This window comes from Euprymna scolopes, chromosome 36 (genome assembly GCF_053919585.1).
Source record: "Euprymna scolopes isolate OS-2025 chromosome 36, ASM5391958v1, whole genome shotgun sequence".
NCBI classification, from domain to species: Eukaryota; Metazoa; Mollusca; class Cephalopoda; order Sepiida; family Sepiolidae; genus Euprymna; species Euprymna scolopes.
Window position 1 is genome coordinate 84,360,995 of NC_136517.1, and position 23,778 is coordinate 84,384,772.

A 23,778-nucleotide genomic window follows, 5' to 3' on the forward strand; every position below is an offset into this window, starting at 1 on the left:
TGCATTTAAGTGAGAAAGTGGAATCTCAGAATCGTATTTGATTATTTTACTCTTGGTTAGAGAATCATTGCAGTCGCCAAAATACCACATTTGCATATGAGTAGAGATAGTATATGCAATGCTTCAAATAAACATCTTTATATTTTTTTTTAGATCTTGTGTCGCATCATTGCAATATTTTTACACTACTTCTACATCAGTTCGTTTGCGTGGCTTTTCATCGAAGTTTTACACATCTACCGTATGCTTACTGAGATTCGAGACATCAACACTGGCTCGATGAAGTTCTACTATCTGGTCGGTTATGGTAAGTATTTAATTCCTGATTTTTCTAACGCAGAACTTTTGCCTCCCATCATTATTGAACGTGTAGTGATTACGTTTTTGTTGTGCTCCCGTAATTATTTGGAATAAATATATAACTGGGTATTCAGTAGTGTTGGACAATTAATTGGAATTGAAACCGGACATCAGAAAAATCGGAGCTTTTTAGGGTATCAGAATCGGTATTGGGAAAATTTGTATCAATTTTCTGATACCCAAAACGATTCTTTCAATTACTAATGAATAAAATAATAATTATATATTTTAAACTAAAATCTATTGTTCTCTCCTACCCACAAGTGTATTTTTACGTTTCGAAAAATATAGGCATACATTACACAGGTATTTACGATAATCCGATCCCCCCCCCCCAAAAAAAAAAATATTTTAATATTTTAAAAGAATCGAAATCGGTAATTGTATCAGAATCGAGGAAAATATTAGAATCGTCCCATCAGTAGTATTCGGTAAAAACAAAATATATTGAACATAAAACTAAATAGAACAAATAAAGTATGTGGTTATACGTCAGTCCGACTGTCAAGTATGCATGCCTGATGTGAATGACTTGCGTGCTAAAGCAGGGAGACTTGTTCTCCTGGTCCTTAGAGTAGGTGGAAGGGTTCATTATTATCCATAGGGTGGACACACCACAACAATTTTAATGGTCTATTTTTTTCCTTAAGCTAATATTTCTATGTAGAGTCATTGATTTGTTATCCAATGAGAACACTGTGTGGTTTGCACTTCCAGTGGACTACTTATATATTTTTCCCACATTTAAGGCAGTTAGATTTTTATGGCGGTTTGATTTTGTCAACACAAGCATAAAGAGCCAAGCGCACCCACCGTGTCCAACTCACTCATGGTGTGGAACTCTTTTATAACATTTAACGTTAATCCTTTTCGTAACTTTTTCCTTTTGTTTGCTGAGCGAAGACTTAAAATGAAATTCTGGATGAAAAAGAAAATGATACAATCTGCGCATTCCTTTTATAGTTCTTGATATTAGCGTCGTCAGGCATCAAAGGGAAGATAACTCGGTTCTGATAACCCCCTCTGGTGAGTGTCTGTGTAATTGTATTTGAGAAAGGGAGGTAATACAATAACTTTTTTTTGTTTTGTTTTTTGTTTTTTTGCTGCGCAAAGACGTGAAATAAAATTCTAAATCAGAGGTCTCCAAACTATGGTGTGCAAGCCAGATCTGGCATGACAAAGTCTTTAATCCGGCCTACAGAGCTCTTATGGAAAATGTAAAAATATCTAGAAAAATTTTTAAAAAATGGAAACGTGTGAAAATAGTGTGGTGATTTTTCTTTTTGTGCAGAAAATGATTAAAAGAACGAAAAAGAAAATGATACAATCTGTGCATTCCTTTTATAGTCCTTGACATCAGCACCACAGGGAAGATAACTCGGCTATGATAAACCCCTCTGGTGAGTGTCTGTGTAATTGTATTTGAGAAAGGGAGGTAATGCTACAACTTCTTTTGTTTGTTGAGTTAAAATGTAAAATAAAGTTATATATATATAAAAAAAAAAGAATGAAACAATTTATGCATCCCTTTTTATAGTCCTTGATAGTCGTGCCAAAGGTCTGAAACCTAACCAAATTATATACTAGTTTGTTTACTCTCAAAATATAAAACGCTTTTACTACTGCTGTACTAGAGGCTAGCATAGTCGTCGTTAATATACTAATCTGGATAGGTTTTTTTTGTTTATATAAGGAAGGGGTTGCCGTTAATTTCTCTACCACACCTCTGTGTCTGAAATCCTGCCAGACTGAGGAAATGCCGCCTACAAATAAGTTCCTCCATACCTTGAAAAACGTCTAAGTTAATACAAAATTGTTGGAAGACAGAGGAGATTTATTCAATTTGATCTTTGTTTTAAATTACTGTACAGTGAGATGGGGAGAGAAATAATGTTAACTCGAACAGCCAACATACATATATAAAAGTTTTTTTTTATTAATATAAGTGAACAATGCAATAGATAGTTACAAGCTGGATAACTGGCTTGTAATGTATACAGGGAACGGCCCGTATGTACTCGTACTACTGTCATGTTCTTTGAGGCTAATGTCATCATTATCATCGTTAGTTCATTGTATAAGGAAGAGGATGACAGTACTTTCTGTACAATAAACGCAGAAATTGATTATTTCTTTCTGTTTCTTTTTTATTTTCCAGTAATTCCTGGTATTATTGTTGGACTCGCTGTTGGACTTTATACAGATCAATACGGAACACCGCAATTGTAAGTATATATATTCTATGATGAGGTGCTTCTGCTTTAGAGGTGGATTGTCTAAAGGGGGATAACTTCCATTTACTAAAAAAGAAACGTATTTTGCAATAAATAATTTGGGACACTAAACTGTTAGTACCGGAAATTGCCAAAACAGTTTACGAAAATAAAACACAAAACTAAAATTTATAAACCATCTCCCATAAGTGTGTTTTCACAGTGGGAAAATACATGCACAGTGTTTTTACGGTAATCAGGGGAAAATAACAACTCTATATGTAAATATAAAGCGATTTATAACTAATCGGACTCAGAAATTGCCTTGGAATCGGGAATTTAGTAAGAAATCAGTAATTGTATTGGAATCGGTAAAAATATTGTAATCATCCCATCACCGATTATATATATATATATATATATATATATAAAAGTGAACGTGTCTGTGTGTCTGTGTACATTTTCCTTCGCAATAACTCTGTCAATTTTCAGTCTACAGACTCGAAATTTGATATACAGGGTACTGAGATTTAGGAAAATCGATGTAATCGATTTTCGGCCAGAAATTTTGCGATTAAGGGGTTAAAGTTGAACGATTTGACCTTTGAGAACTCTACCAAACTCCTCCATCAGTTTTGGGTCTAAACACTTGAAATTTTAGATATAGGTTCCTTGGACATGGATCTAACTTAATAACTTGATTTGAATCCAAAACAATAAATTTTAAGGGGTCATAATAGGGGCCAAAGTTTAAAAAATTGACCACTTTTTATTTTTTTTTGCTCAACATACACCTCCAAATACCCGGGCAACGCAGGGCACCCATGCTAGTATATATATATATATATATATATATATATATATATATATATATATATATATATAATATTTTACATGTAATATTTTCTTACTTGCGTCAGGTGGCATACCTGTAAGGCAATATTTCGGGACATCTTCCCTTCGTCAAGCATGTGTTCGACTTCCAAACTTATGTGATGGGTCTGTTACTTGTTTCAGATGTGTAACTTATTGCTGTAAAGCGTGTGTTGTTACTCAGTATTATTTATATATGTTGTTTTTGTTAATATTTAGCATTAATTAATTATCTTAACTAATCTCTATTTGTTTGTTTCATTTATTTATTTGCTGCGGTTCTGTTAATAATGTTTCATGTTTAAAAGGGGTGGTGGTGACTTGCATGTAAAACTTGATAATGTTGACGTACATAAATATTGTTGGCTGAGGCTTAGAATTTTGACCCTTTCATGTGTTTTAGGATCAGGTCAGGTCAGGAGTTTCAGTGTAAATTAATTTGGGATGTATATGGACTACAGTGCGAAATTTTAGCTTGACTCTAGGAAACATGACAGTATTATCTTTAGATGAATATACAAACATAATACTATGGATATATTTTATAATATATATTTTTTTCCTTTTCAGCTGTTGGTTGTCAACTCAGACGATGTTTATCTGGAGTTTTGCTGGACCAATTATCGTGGTGTGGCTTGTAAGTAAATAACATCATTCATATCCGATTAAAAGAAAATCAGTTGTAATGCATATTATTGTAGCCCAAATTTACTACGAATGGAGATTTGGTATCTGTCTGTCTGAAGTAAGACCTGTACTATTACTTCTATAAATATTGGAGATTTAGTATCTGTCTGTCTGAAGCCAAAACTATGCTTTTACTTCCATTACTAATGGATATTTGGGGGTTGTTTTACTGTACACATAGATTCGAAAAAGTTGTCAAAAAACAAATATATAACAAATAAATGTTATCAAAGGCAAGATAAGTTACTTTTCTACCTAACTGGATAATTTTTTAGTGTTTTTATTTAATGTAACATGTTTATTCAGCTCGAAAAACATACAGTGTTTACCGATGTATAGGAAAATTTAAAATGGCGTCAGGCTCTCTATTGAACATGGTAAGTTTGGGGAAATGAGTTAAAAATAAAAAAATGTACAAAATACTATTAGAAACCTACCGAATATATGTTAGCCTATGTCACGGTAACATATTGAGTAACAGTATTTTGTATAGTTTTTTTATTTTTAACTCATTTTCCCAAACTTACCGCGTTCAACAGAGAGTCGGGCGCCATTTTAAATTTTCCAATACTTCGGTAAAGACTGTATGTTTTTCGAGTTGAATAAACATGTTACATTAAATAAAAACACAAACAAAAGTATCCAGTTTGGTAGAAAAGTAACTTATCTTGCCTTTGATAACATTTATTTGTTATCTATTTGTTTTTTGACAACGTTTTCGAATCTGTGTGTACAGAAATACAAACCCAGATTTGGTATCTGTCTGTTTGAAGCCAAAACTATATTATTACTTCCGTTATTAATAGAAGCTTGGTATCTGTCTGTCTGAAGCCATAAATATACTATTCTATTACTAATGGAGATTTGAGTTTTGTCTGTCTGAAGCCAAAACTATACTATTATTTCTATTTCTAATGGAGATTTGATATCTGTCTATCTGAAGCCAAAACTATATTATTACTTCCATTATTAATAGAAGCTTGGTATCTGTCTGTCTGAAGCCATAAATATACTATTCTATTACTAATGGAGATTTGAGTTTTGTCTGTCTGAAGCCAAAACTATACTATTATTTCTATTACTAATGGAAATTTGGTATCTGTCTGTCTGAAGCTGAACCTAAAAAATCAGAATTCTAAAAGATAATTATTTTTAAAAAGTTTTAAATGATATTAATTTCAAATAGTACGCGATATGAAGTTTAAACAGATTTTTTTAAATACAGGCTTTCAATAATAAAAAAATATATTCATATAATAGAATATATGATTCTTGAGATAATAAAAATTGCAAAAGCAAAATCGACTAAAAAAAATCGTTTGGATTTGATTATTTAAAATGACAAAGGGTGATAATCAAATTTTGCACCTTTTTTCCAAAAAACAAAAAAGAGAAAACTATGGACGCCTGTAAGCAGTAGAATCTTTAGATATATGTATCAACAGAACAAGTTAAAATTGATTTTATCGTCTGTGTAGTTCGTGATTAAAAATCTATTTGTCTTATATTGTTTTTTTATCCATTTTTTTTTTTATTGTACATTTTATTTATTCATAAATTTCTGGATAAATGATCTTCCATAGAAATTGACCCAGACTATAGTAAACACACAAAATGATGACGTCACTAATTAATGTATACAATGATGGCGTTCTACACAACAGCTTAGAGATGCCTAATGCATGTACCCAATTTTCTGCTACAAAACAACCAAACCAACACTATACATAAATATTTGAAAATGTTAAGAACTTGAAACATGAAACATTTTTTTTTCCAAAATTACTGCATGCAGCATTAAATAGTCTAAAAAGGGTTGATATGCCATAAAACAAAACAACAAAACCTTAGAAATCATTCTTTTCTTTTAGGTAAATATGTTTCTCTTGTTTATTTATTAATTTATTTCTAACAGATTGCAGTAGTAACTTGCATCTTAGGATGGCAAGCGAGTTGCAAAGAAAAAGTCCACGTTACCCACGAAGACCTCGATATTCTCAAGTAAGTCTTCAACCTTGTTTTTCTTTTTAATTTTATTTTAAACAACACAAATATCTGATTATGTAAGTACTAGCTGGCAGCTCGGCGTTGCCCGGTCGTACAATACGCTTAAACATGAGATTTTAATTTATGCAAATTTTTTTTTTTTTTTTTTACATAGGAGACAGCACTTATCAAGGCCCAGAGGCCACTCGAAGATAAGGATTAATGTAAGAAATTTCTTTCTCACACAACTAAATTTCCTCCCTGCAGAAGCAAATGAATTCCGCAAACAAAAGTCATACCTTTAAACTCAAAATTTATTCACAAAAAACAGCAATGAAAGTTTTTTGATTCTGGTAAGTCCTTTTGCAACAAAAAAGAAGAATAACCGACTCAAAGATCGCAGCAAACGCTATCTGCTCAGATTCAAGTCCTGTTTTTTTAAGACTTCCTGTTTTGGGCCGCTTATTCTTCTGGTTTTCCAAGTTTGTTTTTAGTTGTTGTTGTTTTTTTTGTTTTTTTTACAAGAGAATCACCACTTATAAAGGCCCAAAGGCCACTCGAGGATAAGGGTTAAAAAGTGTAAAGTAGTCAAAAGGACAATATCATAGTAATCGTTAGAAGTGTAAATTTGGTAAATTGGATTAATTAAGGGGAACGGATCATCTAGAACTTGTTTACATTGGACTTGAAGACAACCATATTATAGTCAGCTGGTGTGAGAAAGTTCTTTCTCACGTTTCTCATTTTCCTCCCTGCAGAAGCAAAAATGAATTCCACAAACAAAAGTCATACCTTTAAACTCAAAATTTATTCACAAAAAACAGCAATGAAAGTTTTTTGTTTCTAGTAAGTCCTTTTGCAAAACGGTGGCCCGATTTGCTTCTATACGCATGGAGCCTTTAGTATAAATTCCCATTGTTGGAATGTTAGTTCATTGTTCCTTTGGAAGGATCCATGCAGATCATGGAGAACACGTTGGGAATGATGGCGCCTATAATCAGGCACAATGTGAGCCCCTTGGGCTTCAAGATGAAATACGATAAGATCCAATATTTGCATAACATGACGAAGAGTTTCTTGAATGTCATCTTGGATCTGAATAGGTTCAGCAAAATAAGTTGTCTCTGCTTGTAAAGATATGTCCTTCATTCACCGACTGTTTGGTGTCTATGTAAGGAATTGTCTTGGCTCCCTAGTAAGGGAACCGCTGGTTTGAGTCTGTATCGTTCCGTGTTCTTTCTCAGACTGAAAAATAAACGCATGAATACAAAAAGGTGGCATGTTTAATTTTAAAATATGCAAAAAAATGATTTGTGGCGATTTTAAATGGTAACTCTTCTTTTATCGTAAATTGAATTCATTGATAAGAATAAATTAAAATAAAATGGTGAGGTACACCTGATACATTCAAATTTAAACCAATCACGGCTTAGAAGTGTGGCCGGCCTAAACAACCACGATGGCGGTCGTATATGGAAATTTCTCACACTGGAAAGCAGGTAAACAAAACAGAGTTCCACAGGTGTGCAGTTCTAAGAAAGAAGCTTTTTTGTGCATGGAATCTATGTATAGGTTTAAGCACAGATAAAGAGTGGGGGGAATTATTGGTTCTGGCATAGTCCTTTTGCAAAACGGTGGCCCGATTTGCTTCCATACGCATGGAGCCTTTAGTTCGAATTCCTATTGTCAGAATGTTAGTTCATTGTTCCTTTGGAAGGATCTATGAATGTTCATAAATTCAGTGGGAATGATGGCGCCTATAATTAGGCATAATGTGAGACCCACGGGATTCAAGATGAAATGAGATAAGATCCAATATTTGGAAAATAAACATGCAGAACAGTTCTTGAATATCATCCTTGATTTGGATAGATTCACATTAAAGCGTGTACAGTAGTCAATAGGACAATATCATAGGAATCATTAGTAATGTAAATTTGGTAAATTGGTTTACTTAAGAGGAACGGCTCATCAGGAACTTGTTTACATTGGACTTGAAGACGACCATTTGTAATCAGCTGGAAAGCAGGCAAACGGAAGAGAGTTCCACAGGTGTGCAGTTCTAAGAAATAAACTTTGTTCAGGTTTAGCTATGGATAAAGAGTGGGGGAAATTGATAGTGATTTCAGCTAGTTTCTTTTTTTTTTTTTTTTTTTTAGAAAGGAATCACCACTTATCAAGGCCAGGGGGCCACTCGAGGATAAGGGTTAATGGGTATACATTAGTCAATGTGATTATAGCATAGTAAACATAAGTAGTGGGAATTTTGTAAATTGGATTACTTAGGGAGATGGTTCATTAAGAACTTGTTTACATTGAACTTGAAGACAATCAGATTGTAATCAGCTGGAAAGCAGACAATTGGAAGAGAGTTCCACAAGCGTGCAGTTCTGTGAAAGAAGCTTTGTTCATGGAATCTACACTTAGGTTTAGGCACAGATAAAGAGTGTGGGAAATTATTGATAGTGGTTTTGGGTGAGAGGGGACCATAGATTGAAGCTCAGATGAGCACTTGCCATGAAAATAACGATAAAGCAGAGACAGGCTTGCAACGTTGCAGGGAAGTGAAAAGAGCATCCCCCATTTAAGCTACGAAGTCTATTTTGAACTCTGTTAAGGCAGGATAAGCTGCCCAGATGTGGTACTCCATCGTTGGCCGTACCTGGCTTTTATATAGGTAAAGATTTGCATCAGGAGTGAGATATCTACTGGAGCGGTAGAAGGATCCCACCATTTTTCCAGTGACCTTGGTAATGGATTTGATAAATGAGTTCCATTTCAGATCGGGAGTAAAGGTCAAACCCAGAAGCTTGTCAAAACATGAGGCCTCCTCAAGACGAGAGCCATTCATTTCAATTAATGCCAGATGGGCATCAGAATGTTGATGATGTAAAAATAGAAGCTTGGTTTTTGATGCATTAAAAGTAACAAGCCACCTCTTTTTGTGAAAGTCTGGCAAGGAGGGACCATAGATTGGAACTCAGGCGAGCATTTGCAATGAAAATAACGATAAAGTAGAGACAGACTCGCAATGTCTCTTCTGTGAGAAAGAGGTTGTAGGGAAGAGAACAAGCCATCTCCCACTAGGCTACAAAGTCTATTTTGAACTCTGGCAAGGCAGGATAAGATCTTTCCAGCAGCTCCTGTCCAGATTTGGCAACAATACTACATCCTTGGACGTACCTGGCTCTTATATAGGTAGAGAATTCCATCAGTGGTGAGATATCTACTGGATCGATAGAAGAATTCCATCATTTTTCCATTGCGTATGTATTATTATAGAATCAATCCTCTATTGATTATTATATATTACAAGGAATATTTTGCCTGGTGGATTAATTTGCAAAAAAAAAAAAAAGTAAATAAAACGATAATAATGACAATGTCGTTCATCAAATTCCGTCTGTGTTTGTTTACAATATTATGTCAGCTGATTTTTGGGCTTGACGATGAATGCCTTGGAAAAGTCACTTCTGATTAATGTTTAATTTTAAAATATGCAAAAAAATGATTTGTGGCGATTTTAAATGGTAACTCTTCTTTTATCGTAAATTGAATTCATTGATAAGAATAAATTAAAATAAAATGGTGAGGTACACCCGGGCTTGAACTGGGGGATCATTCGATCTGTAGTCGAATTCTCTGATACTAAGTTATATCTCCAGATTATAATAAATCTGTTTTTTTTTTTTTAAGAAGAAATGATTTGCTGAAATTTTATTATCTCCCTTTGCCGGTGTAACGTAAAATATTCCCCCCTGTAAAAATTATTCTTTTAATCTATAAGAGAGAAAAGCTATTTTTAAGATCCGATTTTTTCGATTCTTGATGTTTATCAGATGAATTTCTGTACAAAACATATCTAAGAACACTGCCAGACATATAAATTAACTTTGTGTGAAATTTGCAAAAGATAGGCTCAGCTGTTTCGGAACCTATGAGGAAGGAACTTGCACATACATGCAAAGTGACTTTTATATAATAATAGAGATACAAGGCTGTTGATGATGCTGATGCTTGGCTCCACAGATAAAAACATTAGAAACCAACTTTTAATTCTACCCATGTGGCGGAGACAAGTAAATAGTAAAAAGTTGATACTTTTGAACAGTTAACCCCCCCCCATCTCTATCTCTATCTACTTTTATATAAAAGGAACTTTTTGTGTGAGTTCATTCCCTATGGTCTCGGAAACGGCTGGGCCGACTTTTATAAAATTTCACACAAAGATACTTAATGTGCCTGGCAGTGTTCTTAAATAGGCTATGTATCGGAATGTCTTTAATAAGTATCGATTATCAATAATTGAAAAAATTTGATGAAACATGCGATTTTGACCAATGTCACACACACACACACACACACACACACACACACACACACACACACACACACAAAGTGACTTTTATATAATAGTAGTGATACAAAGCTGTTGATGATGATGATGATGCTTGGCTCCACTAATAAAAGCATTAGAAACCGACTTATAATGCTACCCATGTGGGGGAGACAAATAAGGACAACCACTTGATACTGTTTTGTTTGAACAGTTAAAAGCCTCCCCATCTCTATCTCTATCTATACTATTATATAAAAGGAACTTTTTGTGTGAGTGAGCTCATTCCCTATGGACTCGAAAACGGCTGTGCCGGCTTTTATGAAATTTCACATGAACATACTTAATGTACTTGGCAGTATTCTTAGATAGGTTTTGTATTGGAATGTCTTTAATAAGTATCGATTATCAATAATCGAAAAAATCCAATAAAAGAAGGAACAGGCGATTTTGACCAACGTTAACACCTTATACAGCCTAACATCACAAGTGCATTTGAGAAGTTTCATTACCATACAACTCTAAAGGCTCAGCATATAAAACCAACAGTAGGCTCTTTGATATGACAGGGGCGCGTTTGAAATGAATGTTTCTGTTTAGAGCACAATTGAACCATGATACTCGACTTTTGCATTTTAAACTTAAGTCATTATATATAAAAAAAATAATTTTATAAAATCAACAGTAGGTTCTCTACAGTGCAATGTAGACTACAATGTTTTGTGAATCAAGTCATTTGGGAAGGCATGTGAAGCTTCCTCCCGGTGCACCGCGATAAAGCAGGCAATATATCGATTTGATCGAAAAATGAGCAATTTTACCCATTTCGATGATAATAAAAATATAGGAGTGTGAAACATTCGTTGATCATCATTCAGTCCCGGGCAACGGCGGATCTCCCTGCTAGTACAACAATAAGACACAATGAAATGAAAGAACAATTAAGGGGACTATTACTGACTTTGAGTTAGAAAATTCATATTTTTATGCCGTCGTTCGACCGTCACCTGGAAAATTCCATTTCTTTAGGTGCAACGACGGCATTACAAATATGCATGCATAACGTAATAGCTATTGGTCCGTGTTTTAATTTTTAGCGTTGTAGCAAACATGTCTTCATAACTCAGGGATTAATGTCAAAGGGAAAAGTAAATCGTAAGCTAAACATTTTGGTTTCGAGTCATTCTTTTTTTTTTTAACTTTTTAAACCATTATTGTATATTGGGTCCAATATAGTATAATAAAAAATATGAATTTTGCATTAATCAAAATATCATATTTAAGCGTATTTTACGAGCAGGCAATGCGGTTTGCTAGTTGACGTCTAAACTAACCTCTCTCTCTGGTCAAGTCTTCATTTTTTTTTTAATGGAAATTACTCCAGACAAAGCATGAAGCCATTTGATCTAGAGAGCTACCGTATATATTTGTGTTCAAGTCGATTTTTATTTTAAGATCAAAACTTGTGTCTTTTTAGGTATTACCTATGTATAAGTCGACTGTAGATTCTATACAAGTTAAATAGTCCGTTTCGTGGTTCTTTCTTGCACAGATAATTTCTTTTTTGGTGTTTTTATTTTTTTGTATTTTTTGTAAGACATATTATGAATTGTTTCCCGTCATCTGTGATCGCTAATACGTGCATTTACGCAAGTGTGGTCTATTCGATTTTCATATGTAGAACCAACCCGCTGCACACTCACATGCAACGAATACAAATGTTGCTAATCAGACATTCTGATCAATGAAATGATGTAGATTCCAGGCGCAGTTACTATTTTTAGTCATAATTTATGTTACGTACCATAATAACGTAAACGCATACATTGCATGAGCCGTAATATACCGTAATAACGTGAACGCATTCGTTAAGTGCCATTAAATGGTTTCGTTAAATAGTTGTCATTAAATTGTTAAAACTTGCTGAACTTAGGAGAGAACGACATATCGTAAACACATTTCCTAACCTATTAAAGAAAAAAAAAAAACGTCATATCATCATCGAATACATTATATCGAACTTAGGCCTATAGCCACGTCTACAGAGTGAACATTGCGAGAGCTATTCCAATTATTATTAAGCCTCCCACTGAAAAACCGCGCATGTGCTTTCATGCTGACAAACATATTGAAGAGGGGCTCGAAAGGAATACGATTAATTACTAGGATTACCGGTATATACCGAATGCGAAAACAAAAACGGCGTTTTCTATGTTATGATCGAGCGTCGAGTCACTATTTAACAACATTTTACAAAACATTAAGAAAAAATTAAAATAAAAGGGTGTGGTACACCCGAGCTTGAACCTATGTTTCAGTCGACCGCCAAAAAATAAAATCGTCTGCCAGAAATTCGACTTATACACAAGTATATACGGTAACAAGAACAAAGGACGGTTATTGCAAAGACAGGAAAAGTATATTGGCGTTAGCCTCGAAAAGACCAAGTCTATAGGTAGGAGGAAAACAGTCGTTGTTGTTGATGTTGAATTCTTTGAACGGATATAAATGATTATGTTATAAACCTGAACTAATATATATACAGGTAGCTTCTTTCACTAAAATATACATCAGTTTGTATTCCATCTTTGATATTATAAGTGAGTCGATGGTTTTCAAAGTTAATTAATATTTGTTATTTTTTGTTCGTTTCTTTTTCAGAGAGCACCTGTTGATAGCAACACTTTTACTTCCGATGTTTGCAGCCAGTTGGGTGTTTGCGTTATTGTCAGTCAACCAGGATCATCTGGCATTTCACTATTTGTTTGCGGTCATGGCCTGTCTCACGGGCGTCTTCATCTTCATCTGTTACGTCATCTGTAGTCATCAGGTAGGTCAATTTATTGCATGTCACAATTGCATGTCACAATTGTGTGTCACAAAAAATGTAGCGAAAGAAGTCGCTCAAAGCTCTCTCCAAACAATTGTCTAACGAAAATAAAGAAAACATGATCTTTAAAATTCTGAAGGTAAATTATAAAAAAATGTCAAAGAAAGTTCACAAAGTTTGTAACCACTAACAAATTGACTGCAGTTTTTTTGTGGTTGTTACTATGCAAAATTATACAATGTTTTCAAAGTTGTGTAATATTATGCAATATTCGTGCAATGGTGGTGCAATAGTTGTGTATATGTGTAATATTTTATCATATCTGTATAATATTATGTAATGTTTGTGCAATATTATGCGATATTTGTGTGATATTATGTGATGTTTGTGTGATATTATGTGATGTTTGTGTGATATTATGTGATGTTTGTGCAATATTATGCGATATTTGTGTGATATTATGTGATGTTCGTGTGATATTATGTGATGTTTGTGTGATATGCGATATTTGTGCAATATTATGCGATATTTGTGCAATATTATGCGATATTTGTGTGATATTATGTGACGTTTGTGTGATATTATGCGATATTTGTGTGATATTATGTGATATTTGTGTGATATTATGTGATATTTGTGTGATATTATGCGATCTTTGTGTGATATTATGTGATGTTTGTGTGATATGCGATATTTGTGTAATATTATGTGATATTTCTGTGACATTATGTGATGTTTGTGATATTATGTGATATTTGTGCAATATTATGCAATATTTGTGTGATATTATATGATGTTTGTGTGATATTATGCGATATTTGTGCAATATTATGTGATATTTGTGTGATATTATGTGATATTTGTGTGATATTATGTGATCTTTGTGTGATATTATGTGATGTTTGTGTGATATGCGATATTTGTGTAATATTATGTGATATTTCTGTGATATTATGTGATGTTTGTGATATTATGTGATATTTGTGCAATATTATGCGATATTTGTGTGATATTATGTGATATTTGTGTGATATTATGTGATATTTGTGTGATATTATGTGATGTTTGTGTGATATTATGTGATGTTTGTGCAATATTTATGCTCTGTGTGAAATATTATGCAGTATTTATGTTGTATTAAGCAATATTTACGTAATATTTATGCAGTATTTGTGTAATATTATGCGGTATTTATGTGATATGCAGCATGTGTGTTGTATTTTGCAGTATTTTTGTAACATGTGCATAATATTATGCATTCTTACAATGTTTGCAAAGTTGTGTAATATGCGATAGTTGTGCAATAGCTGCGCAGTAATGTGCAATATTTGTGTAATATGCAATATTCTTGTAATATTTATGCTGTATGTGTGAAATATTATGCAGTATTCAAATTTTATTAAGCAGTATTTGCATAATATTATCTGTGTTATATTTTGCAGTATTTGCATCATATGCAATATTTGTGTAACATGCGACATTTGTGTAATGTAGTATATGTTATATTATGCAGTATTTGAATAATATTTATGCAATATGTGCATAATATTATACAGTATGTTGCGTAATATTATGTAGTAATTATGTAATATTTATGCAATATTTGTATAATGTTATACAGTATGTGTGTTGTATGTTGCAGTATTTGTGTAATATTTATGCAGTATGTGTGTGTTGTGCTATGCAATATTTATCTAATATTATGCAACGTGTGTTGTATTATGCAACATGTGTAATATTGTGCAACATATGTGTAATATTGTGCAATGTATGTTTTGTATTATGCAATGTATGTTTTGTATTATGCAATGTATGTTTTGTATTATCCGTGTACATAATTTTAGTTGAAAACTTTTTTCTTTCCCCCCTTCAGGTACAGTTGGAGATTAAACGTGTTTGGTATAAATTAAAAGGAAAAAAGCTTGAAATGGATGAAGCTCTTGCTGGTACTCGAAGCACCATGTTATCTGTAAGTAAAGAAGAAAACATTTTTTTTATCTTAACAATATTTCAGCCGATTAACTCTCTGGTCTTTCTTAAACTTTATTTATTTTTTGTCTGTTTTGTTTGTTTTATAGCATATCAACCACTTTTATGTTTCTGAATTTCACAAGGATCTGTGATATGATGGGCAACGTACTTGGTAATATTCAGTTCTAAGTGACACTCTTCTGGAGGTTGAAGGTTCAATCCTCGGTGTGGGCAAGATTAAGTACAATTGAAAATTACTTAAGATTCTTACATGGTCATGGCTGATAGAACGAGAGCATACTACTCCTGTAGATTAAATCAAGGGTTCTGTTTGGAATTTCGTGAAGATTTTTCGAATTCAGCATAAATATTTCTGAATACAAGATACACTGGAAGAGGATCGCACAGCATCAAGTGCTGTCTGATGTTAATGTGATGCAAAAGTAGATCTGGCCTTTGGGTTAAGACCAGAGTGTAGTATCTGTCCTAACTGTTACACTTAAGTTAACTAGTCCTTAGTCAATGGAGGAGAAACTTAGGGCTAAGATCAGAAAAAAAAAATTATTTGTGCACACACATGCATATGCACAACTTTTATAAAAAAAAAATGATTGGAGAATTTATTAAGTAGGATTAACTCCACGGTGTGAATGCAGTATTATGGTGAAGGGCGCCAGCCAAAAGTATTCTTCAAAGTTCTATAGACTTTTAGAAAGACCCTGCATCCATCCCCTTTCCCTCAAATTTCTTATAGGGCTTCATGCCTAAGTTTCTTGGTTGCAATTTTTGCATTTTTTTGTTTAACAATTAATTGTAAATCCAAGCAATAAACTATATAAATAAGATCAGAGTGTAGTATCTTTTCTGATGATGCACTTAACTTAATTTGTCCTTAGTAAATGGAGGGGAAACTAAGGCGATTTTTATTTTTTGCCTACTTGCAGAGTGTCCATTTTGGGGGAGCTGGTTTCCACCGCCCCCTCCTCCCATTAAAAACGACCTGGAGTCAGCTGACCGGTTTCGCCCTCGCTTTCTCAAAGCTGTATCGACGAATTTGTTTTGGAAAAAAAGAAACGAGTGGGAATCGAAAATATGTACAAATAAAGTCACGTTGCGTTACGTTATGTAGGGGGGGGAATGAAAAAAATATTGGGGGAAAAATGAAAAAAATATTGGGGGGAAAAATGGAAAAAATATTGGGGGGAAAAATGAAAAAAATATTGGGGGAAAATAACCGAAAAAATGAAAAAAATATTGGGGGAAAATAACCAAAAAAATGAAAAAAATATTGGGGGAAAATAACCGAAAAAATGAAAAAAATATTGGGGGAAAGTGATAAAAATAGAGCAACGTTATATTACTCAAAGATCCTAGAGACTAATCACACTCAAAACTAAGAGGCCTTCTCAATCGAACGTGAACAGTCTCCAAGATCTTTAAATGGAATAATAAGTGACCATGATGCGAGATCGAAAATGAGTTTGTGCTAAAGTTCGCTGCATATGACGGTTTTTTTTATAAGATGGTCAGTGATTGAAGACCCGTATGTGTTGGCAAGTACGTCTGTTATTTGGTATGTCTCATTTCTGATTTTAGAATGTACGTGTTGTTGGACTCTTCCATCCAATGTTAATGTTGTTCAACCCACATAGTTTGCACTGAAACTACATTCAAAACTTTAAATTACATTATTATTATGATTGGAGGGTAGAACGTCTTTTCGAGAGGATATATATATATATATATATATATATATATATATATATATATATATATATATATATATATATATATATATATATATATATATAGGAAATTTATTACTGTGAGTCCAGAATGAGTTTACAAATTGTTTCAACTAGAGGAAAATCCTCAAAGAGAGGAAAAATCCAACTAGCATCATCAGAATTCATAGATGGACTAAGTTATAAAGTCAAATAAAAATGGAAAGATCGTAGATAAAGGGGAGTTAGAAAAGAAGGGGGAGTGGTGGGGAGAGGACGTTGGAGTTTAAAGTAGTAGGAGTGTATTAAAAAAGAGAGGGGTTTATAATTAAATATTAATTATGTGTAAATTCTTATATACGTGTTTTTTAACAGTTTAAACTTAAAAGACGCTACTTTTGTTGATAACGGCATAAGTAACAGTTAATTTAAAGGATCACCATGGCAACAGGTTGGAAAGTTAATGTTAGTGAAGGAACGGGTTGAAAATGGGGTTTAAAGTAATTTAGCCGGGCGGAGAGAGATTGAAAGATATTTATTGTTTATAAAATGGAAAGAAAAAGAAAAGGAAAAATAAGTTAATGAATTATACTTTACAGGTTTATTTTAATAGTGTGATGATATATATAATTAAATATAATAAATAAATTAGCCGGGCAGGTAGAAATAATACGTTACAGGTTTATTTTAATAAAATAAAATAAAATAGGTGAAGGAACGGGTTGAAAATGGGGTTTAAAGTAATTTAGCCGGGCGGGGAGAGATTGAAAGATATTTATTGTTTATAAAATGGAAAGAAAAAGAAAAGGAAAAATAAGTTAATGAATTATACTTTACAGGTTTATTTTAATAGTGTGATGATATATATAATTAAATATAATAAATAAATTAGCTGGGCAGGTAGAAATAATACGTTACAGGTTTATTTTAATAAAATAAAATAAAATAGGTGAAGGAACGGGTTGAAAATGGGGTTTAAAGTAATTTAGCCGGGCGGGGAGAGATTGAAAGATATTTATTGTTTATAAAATGGAAAGAAAAAGAAAAGGAAAAATAAGTTAATGAATTATACTTTACAGGTTTATTTTAATAGTGTGATAATATATATAATTAAATATAATAAATAAATTAGCCGGGCAGGTAGAAATAATACGTTACAGGTTTATTTTAATAAAATAAAATAAAATAGGTGAAGGAACGGGTTGAAAATGGGGTTTAAAGTAATTTAGCCGGGCGGGGAGAGATTGAAAGATATTTATTGTTTATAAAATGGAAAGAAAAAGAAAAGGAAAAATAAGTTAATGAATTATACTTTACAGGTTTATTTTGATAGTGTAATGATATATATAATTAAATATAATATATATATAAATAAATAGCCGGGCAGGTAGAAATTATACGTTATAGGTTTATTTTAGTGAAATAAAATAAAATAGGTGAAGGCTTAAGTAAGTAACTTAAATAATAGAAAAAAAAACATTTTTAATAAGTAACACACAAATATAAGCACACGCATAAATATGTACAGCAAATGCACATACGTAAATGGGGGAAAAGCACATGCGTGATCACACATACATATATATATATATATATATATATATATATATATATATATATATACATATATACACATATATATATATATACATATACATATATATACATATACATATATACACAAACATACATATACAAACACATATATATATATGTACACATACACAGATACGTAAAAATACACGCATATATACATATATAAACATATATGCAAGTACACATACATCCAGATGCAAACACTTACACATACATATATATATACATATACATATACATACATATATATACATATAAATATAAATCTTTTAAAAAAAAACTTGGAATGAAGAGATGTAGGTAAAATATTTTCTCATAATTTTCCTTAAAAGGGAAATGGATTCCACATTGTTCATTGTAAAAGTGTTTTTTTTCAAAACTTCTGATGATAGGCTGTTCATGTGAAAATTTTCGAACGATATAGGGTTTGAATTTGTCAGAATAATCTTGAAACAATTAAAACGAATGATGAAATACACTATTTGTTGCTATCAATCCATTCTTTGATGTCTTGATTTTGTTAAAACAATATATATATATATATATATATATATATATATATATATATATATATATATATATTAATGAAATACATAGCTACGGATCTGATCAGTTCAGTGCTTTAGAGGCCTGTCACAGGGTTTGGATCACTCTCTCTTCTTTATCCCATTTGATCCTGTTGCAATATTTTTGCCATAACTGGGGTGGGGGTAGATATTTACATGTTTCCTACACAGCATGATGTGACACAAGGTCATTAGACCGGAAGTATCAATTCAGCGCCTCCAGAGAAGGAGGACTCTGACCTAGTAAAAATTGCCTAGATAATCCCGTTGGCATCCCATGGTACATGTACCTCAGACACTAAGCAATGAACTTACTCTAGTCGGAAGTTGGGTGGTAAGGCCTGGAAAACTTAATCTCCTAGGTAATATCCATGTGGTATATCTCTGTCTAACAATTACTATGCCAGCTCCTGGCTCATCACCTGTTGCGTGGATTGTCGAGATTGAATCTTTGATTGGTGTTTCTACCCAAGTCTCCAAGCAACCGAAGCAGTGAAGAGAACAACTCCCCTATACTAAAAAATAATAGGAGGGTATGATCACCTGCATTTGTATGATTCTATTCATAACCATGTGTAATAAGATCCACTCAATGAAAGGCAGATGAATAGACCTCATCTCACCATACCCAACCATATTGGGGTCAGTGGTCAGGCATGTCCCTCCTCCTTGAAATTTCACCATTTTAGAAAAAAAAAAATGCTTATGCACAAAAATTGTGTGGTTTCGTAACTCCCACCTTGTGTCACTCAAACAATTACAGTTGAACTAATCATGCCAAATTTTTTTAAATCTCACCAGCTAAGAGGAAGAAAAAAAAACTTTTCTCAAAAATCATGAAGTTTCATCATGAATTCTGCTCGATATCACTTAAACAATTACAACAAAACTATGTCAAAAGGAATGATCCTATTGTCATGTATGAGAGAATTGTTTTTGCTTTTTTTCATTTATTGTTTATGCTCATCAAATCTTTTCTTAAGTTACTTTGGGTTTCACCGACATATATCTGACTGCAATTATTGCATGCGGCAGTACTTATTCCTGCTTTACATCTAGGTGTTTCAAAAAAAAGTCTCAATTTTAGTATTTATTTTTTGTGATATAGTTTGTATTATTGAATTCCTAGTTTATTCAGAGTATTGTAAACTATTTGTGTGGGTAGATAAAAAGGTTTATGACAAATCGTATATAAATGAGTGAAAGTAGATACATTTCTAAAGACTTTATAGTTTCATAGCAACCGAAATATCTAATGACTATGACAACAGCATATTCTTTTCATTGTTTTGACTCTCGAGTATATATCCGACACAGTTAGACACAGTCAATCAACCAAGAACCACATCACTCAGTATAAAAGCATGTAAGATTATCAACGGATACACACTCGAGAGTCAAAGCGATGAAAAGAATATGCTGTTGTCCTAGCTCTATTAATGAAAGAACACAAATCTAACACTTGCATTTTCTTTTCTTTTATTGTTTTTATATTTATTTTATATGTAATTCTAGCGCTCAGCGTTGGCATACAGAAATGATTCCTCAGTGGATGGAGGCCTGCATCGCATGAACATTGGCATCTCGACGACATCGACTACATCCCGATCAACAAGTAAGACAAGCAGTGGTGGGCTGTACAAGGGAGATGATTATATGCGCAGCACAAACTCTTCCACCACGTCAGGCCATGCACCTACCAACACAAGCGTTCCACCTTACGATTCCTATCACACACCAATGCACGAAAAACGTTCCGACGGTATGTCCACCAGATTGGCGGTGCTTTTCATCATCCGAAACGATGATTGGTCTCTTTTTCTCTCCACTGGCCTTCTGCATTTTCTCGGATGGTCGCTTTTGTATCACCTGATCCTTGTATTTCAAATTATTTTAAGCTTAACATAACGTAAATGTAGGATATGTTTTTTTTTTTTTTACACAGTGATCACCACTTATCAAGGCCCGGAAGCCACTCAGGGATAAGGGTTATTGCAAGTACATTACGTTAGTGTGGAGATTTGATTGTATAGGTCTCGATCTTTGACCAGAAGTTTCAAACAGGGTCGAGGACTTGGCAGGAATAGATTTGATTGCAAAAATTTTAAAAGTCAGCTATATTGGAGGACAGTGGTTAGGCACGCCCTTTCTTTTTGGAATCACACCGGCTAAGAGAAAAGTAAAGTTCCTTTGTTTAGAAGCAACATTTACAGTAAAGTTCCTTTGTTCAGAAGCAACATTTAGAATCAAGTTCCTTTGTTTGGAAGCAACATTTACAGTTATTTTTCTTTACTGGGAAGCAACTCCTTATTAAATTTTTATGTCCTTAATCTTCTTTGTCTGAAAGTAATGCCTAGTTAATTTTCTTTGTCTGAAAGCAAGACCTAGTTATCTGTATAGGGCAACTAAGACTCTTGTTCCCTCTATTTCTCAAGACTTTACTCATAGTGTGATTTTTTTTCTTTCTAAAATTATGAGAGCAACTAAACATAATATCAATCTACGAATCTCAACTATGTTGCAAATTTAATTAAACAATCGACTATCTACTTTTCATACATGATTCTAGTTGACCCTAAGGCCATTCCATATCAGTCATTCTGGATAAGCAATTGCACCTGCAGAACTATCTTCAGACTTCATTTCTAAAGTACCCTGTCACCATTTCTTTTCATTGTTTCACCGTCATACCTTATCTTGCTCTTCACCCTGCCTCACTTTTTGCATCACACCATCTCACATTCTTTTTTTCTTTTTCTTCCTTGTTGCTTTGTGTCAAGTTGTATGATGCATGATTAATGGTGTGTTTATCTATAACATAAATCTCACTTGTCTGTTTAAATGTATGTATGTATATATGTACATTTGTATGTCTGCCTAAAACTTTCGACAGAGACAATGGATTTTCAGGAGATCAGTATCGTTTTGAAGTTCGACCCTTTGGACGACAAATATCGAAAAATTGGCTAAAAACATCAATTCCTTCACCCTCAACCGGGCATTTTTCTACAAGATATTTTCAAAAGTCAGCCCTTCTTTTCGATTAACTAGCCTTAATTTAAACCTTCGCCACTTCTGGTTTGGTGATGGACGCAATGGCAAAGACGTCACATTTTTTTTTTTCACATTTTTTTCCTCCTTCGCGGTACAGGTTCGAGCCTGCCTGCCTACTACCACTTTTTTTTTTCTTGTTTTTTGCTCAACACAAACCTCCAAACACCCCAGGCAACACCGGGCAACAGGGCTAGTCACTTATAAGCTCCCAAACTATCGGGCAGATTTGCACCAACTTTGCCATGAAGCACCCTTGGCATATTAGATGTGTCATGTAGATTTAATCCTTTATTATATTGGGAAAACGTCTATCGAATACAACCCCCCACAGAGTTCAGGGTAATCATGAAGTCGTCATCATCATCATCATCATCATCAGTTTAATGTCCATTTCACATGCTGGCATGTGTTGGACAGCTTTAAGAAATTAATTTCCGAACTAACCTATTTCTGGTCAGATCTTTGCCTTTCTTTCTCTTAAATCTTATTTTACTTCTTTCCATATCTTCCTTGGCTTTCCCCATCTGAACTGGACCTGCTACCTCAACTCTTCTACATTTTATAACTCAAGAACTTTCATCGATTCTTTCAACGTGACCATACCATCAAAGTCTACTGTTCTTGCCACATCTCTGTATACTGTCCAGATTTAATCTTTTTCTCAGGTCATCACAACTAAGCCTGTCTTTAAGACTTACATTACACATCCGTTGTGTGATTCACATATTTCTCTTCATGCAACGCATGTCCTCTACTCTTACAGGTCAAGTTTCACTTTCGTACATCAACACACTGCACACACACATACCTGATAAACTCTTCTCTTGGTTGACAGTTGCAATGCTCTGCTGGTTAGTAATGGCAGATGTCCCCTTCATTCATAACCTTTGCAATCACACGATTAACTCTGAATAATTAATGCCTATGAACTGGCGAGGCATAGTTTTAATCTGTCCCAAGTGTTGCACGATAGTAACCAATGTTTTGATCCCTGCGGATTATCTGGACGATCATAGACAGCAATTAATCTTAAGTAATCAATTTCTGTCAATTCCACGCATCATCCCCAAGCAGGGCTACCTGGCGTTGCTCAGGACCGTATAAACAATGAGAAAATTGAAATTGATTTTGAACATATTTGTTATTCTTAGAAGAGAGGAGTTTTTAATGTTTTAATGTTTGTATCATTTGCTATTTCGACCAAAAGAATATTTTATTTACCCTAGGACGGGTATTACACATGTATGAAATAATTGTACCTTCCCTAGCATAGGTAATTCACAGCATGTATATGAAATAATTTTACCTACGCAAGGAGGATATTGTTTCATTGTTGAACTGACAAACGCATTAATCCTTTGGATCATCGTAAGTGATGAATCATTATGATAACAAAAAGAATTTATTCTCTGAAATAAAGTGATCTTTTGTTGTGAATGGTAAGACACAAATACGAAGAAATAAATTGGATGAAAATGATTCTGGGAAGATCCACGATAATTATTATTTATTATATAAATTAATAAATAAAAAATATATAGAAATTACATTCGACATGTTTAATTGTTGTTTTTCCCATTCT

At 33.4% G+C, this 23,778-nt stretch overlaps 1 protein-coding gene across 7 annotated transcripts in view; it reads left to right on the plus strand.

The window, feature by feature from the left end:
• Positions 1-23,778, plus strand: part of LOC145260645 (protocadherin-like wing polarity protein stan) — a 450,806-nt gene that overhangs the window by 375,899 nt on the left and 51,129 nt on the right. For 6 of the 7 annotated variants that reach the window (XM_080118975.1, XM_080118974.1, XM_080118979.1 and 3 more), the window contains exons 25-31: positions 154-307; positions 2,519-2,585; positions 4,017-4,083; positions 6,049-6,134; positions 13,117-13,285; positions 15,159-15,254; positions 20,658-20,904. In XM_080118975.1, the coding sequence (XP_079975101.1) occupies positions 154-307; positions 2,519-2,585; positions 4,017-4,083; positions 6,049-6,134; positions 13,117-13,285; positions 15,159-15,254; positions 20,658-20,904 (886 nt within the window). The remainder of the gene's footprint in view (positions 1-153; positions 308-2,518; positions 2,586-4,016; positions 4,084-6,048; positions 6,135-13,116; positions 13,286-15,158; positions 15,255-20,657; positions 20,905-23,778) is intronic. The other variant, XM_080118976.1, reaches the window with a different exon arrangement.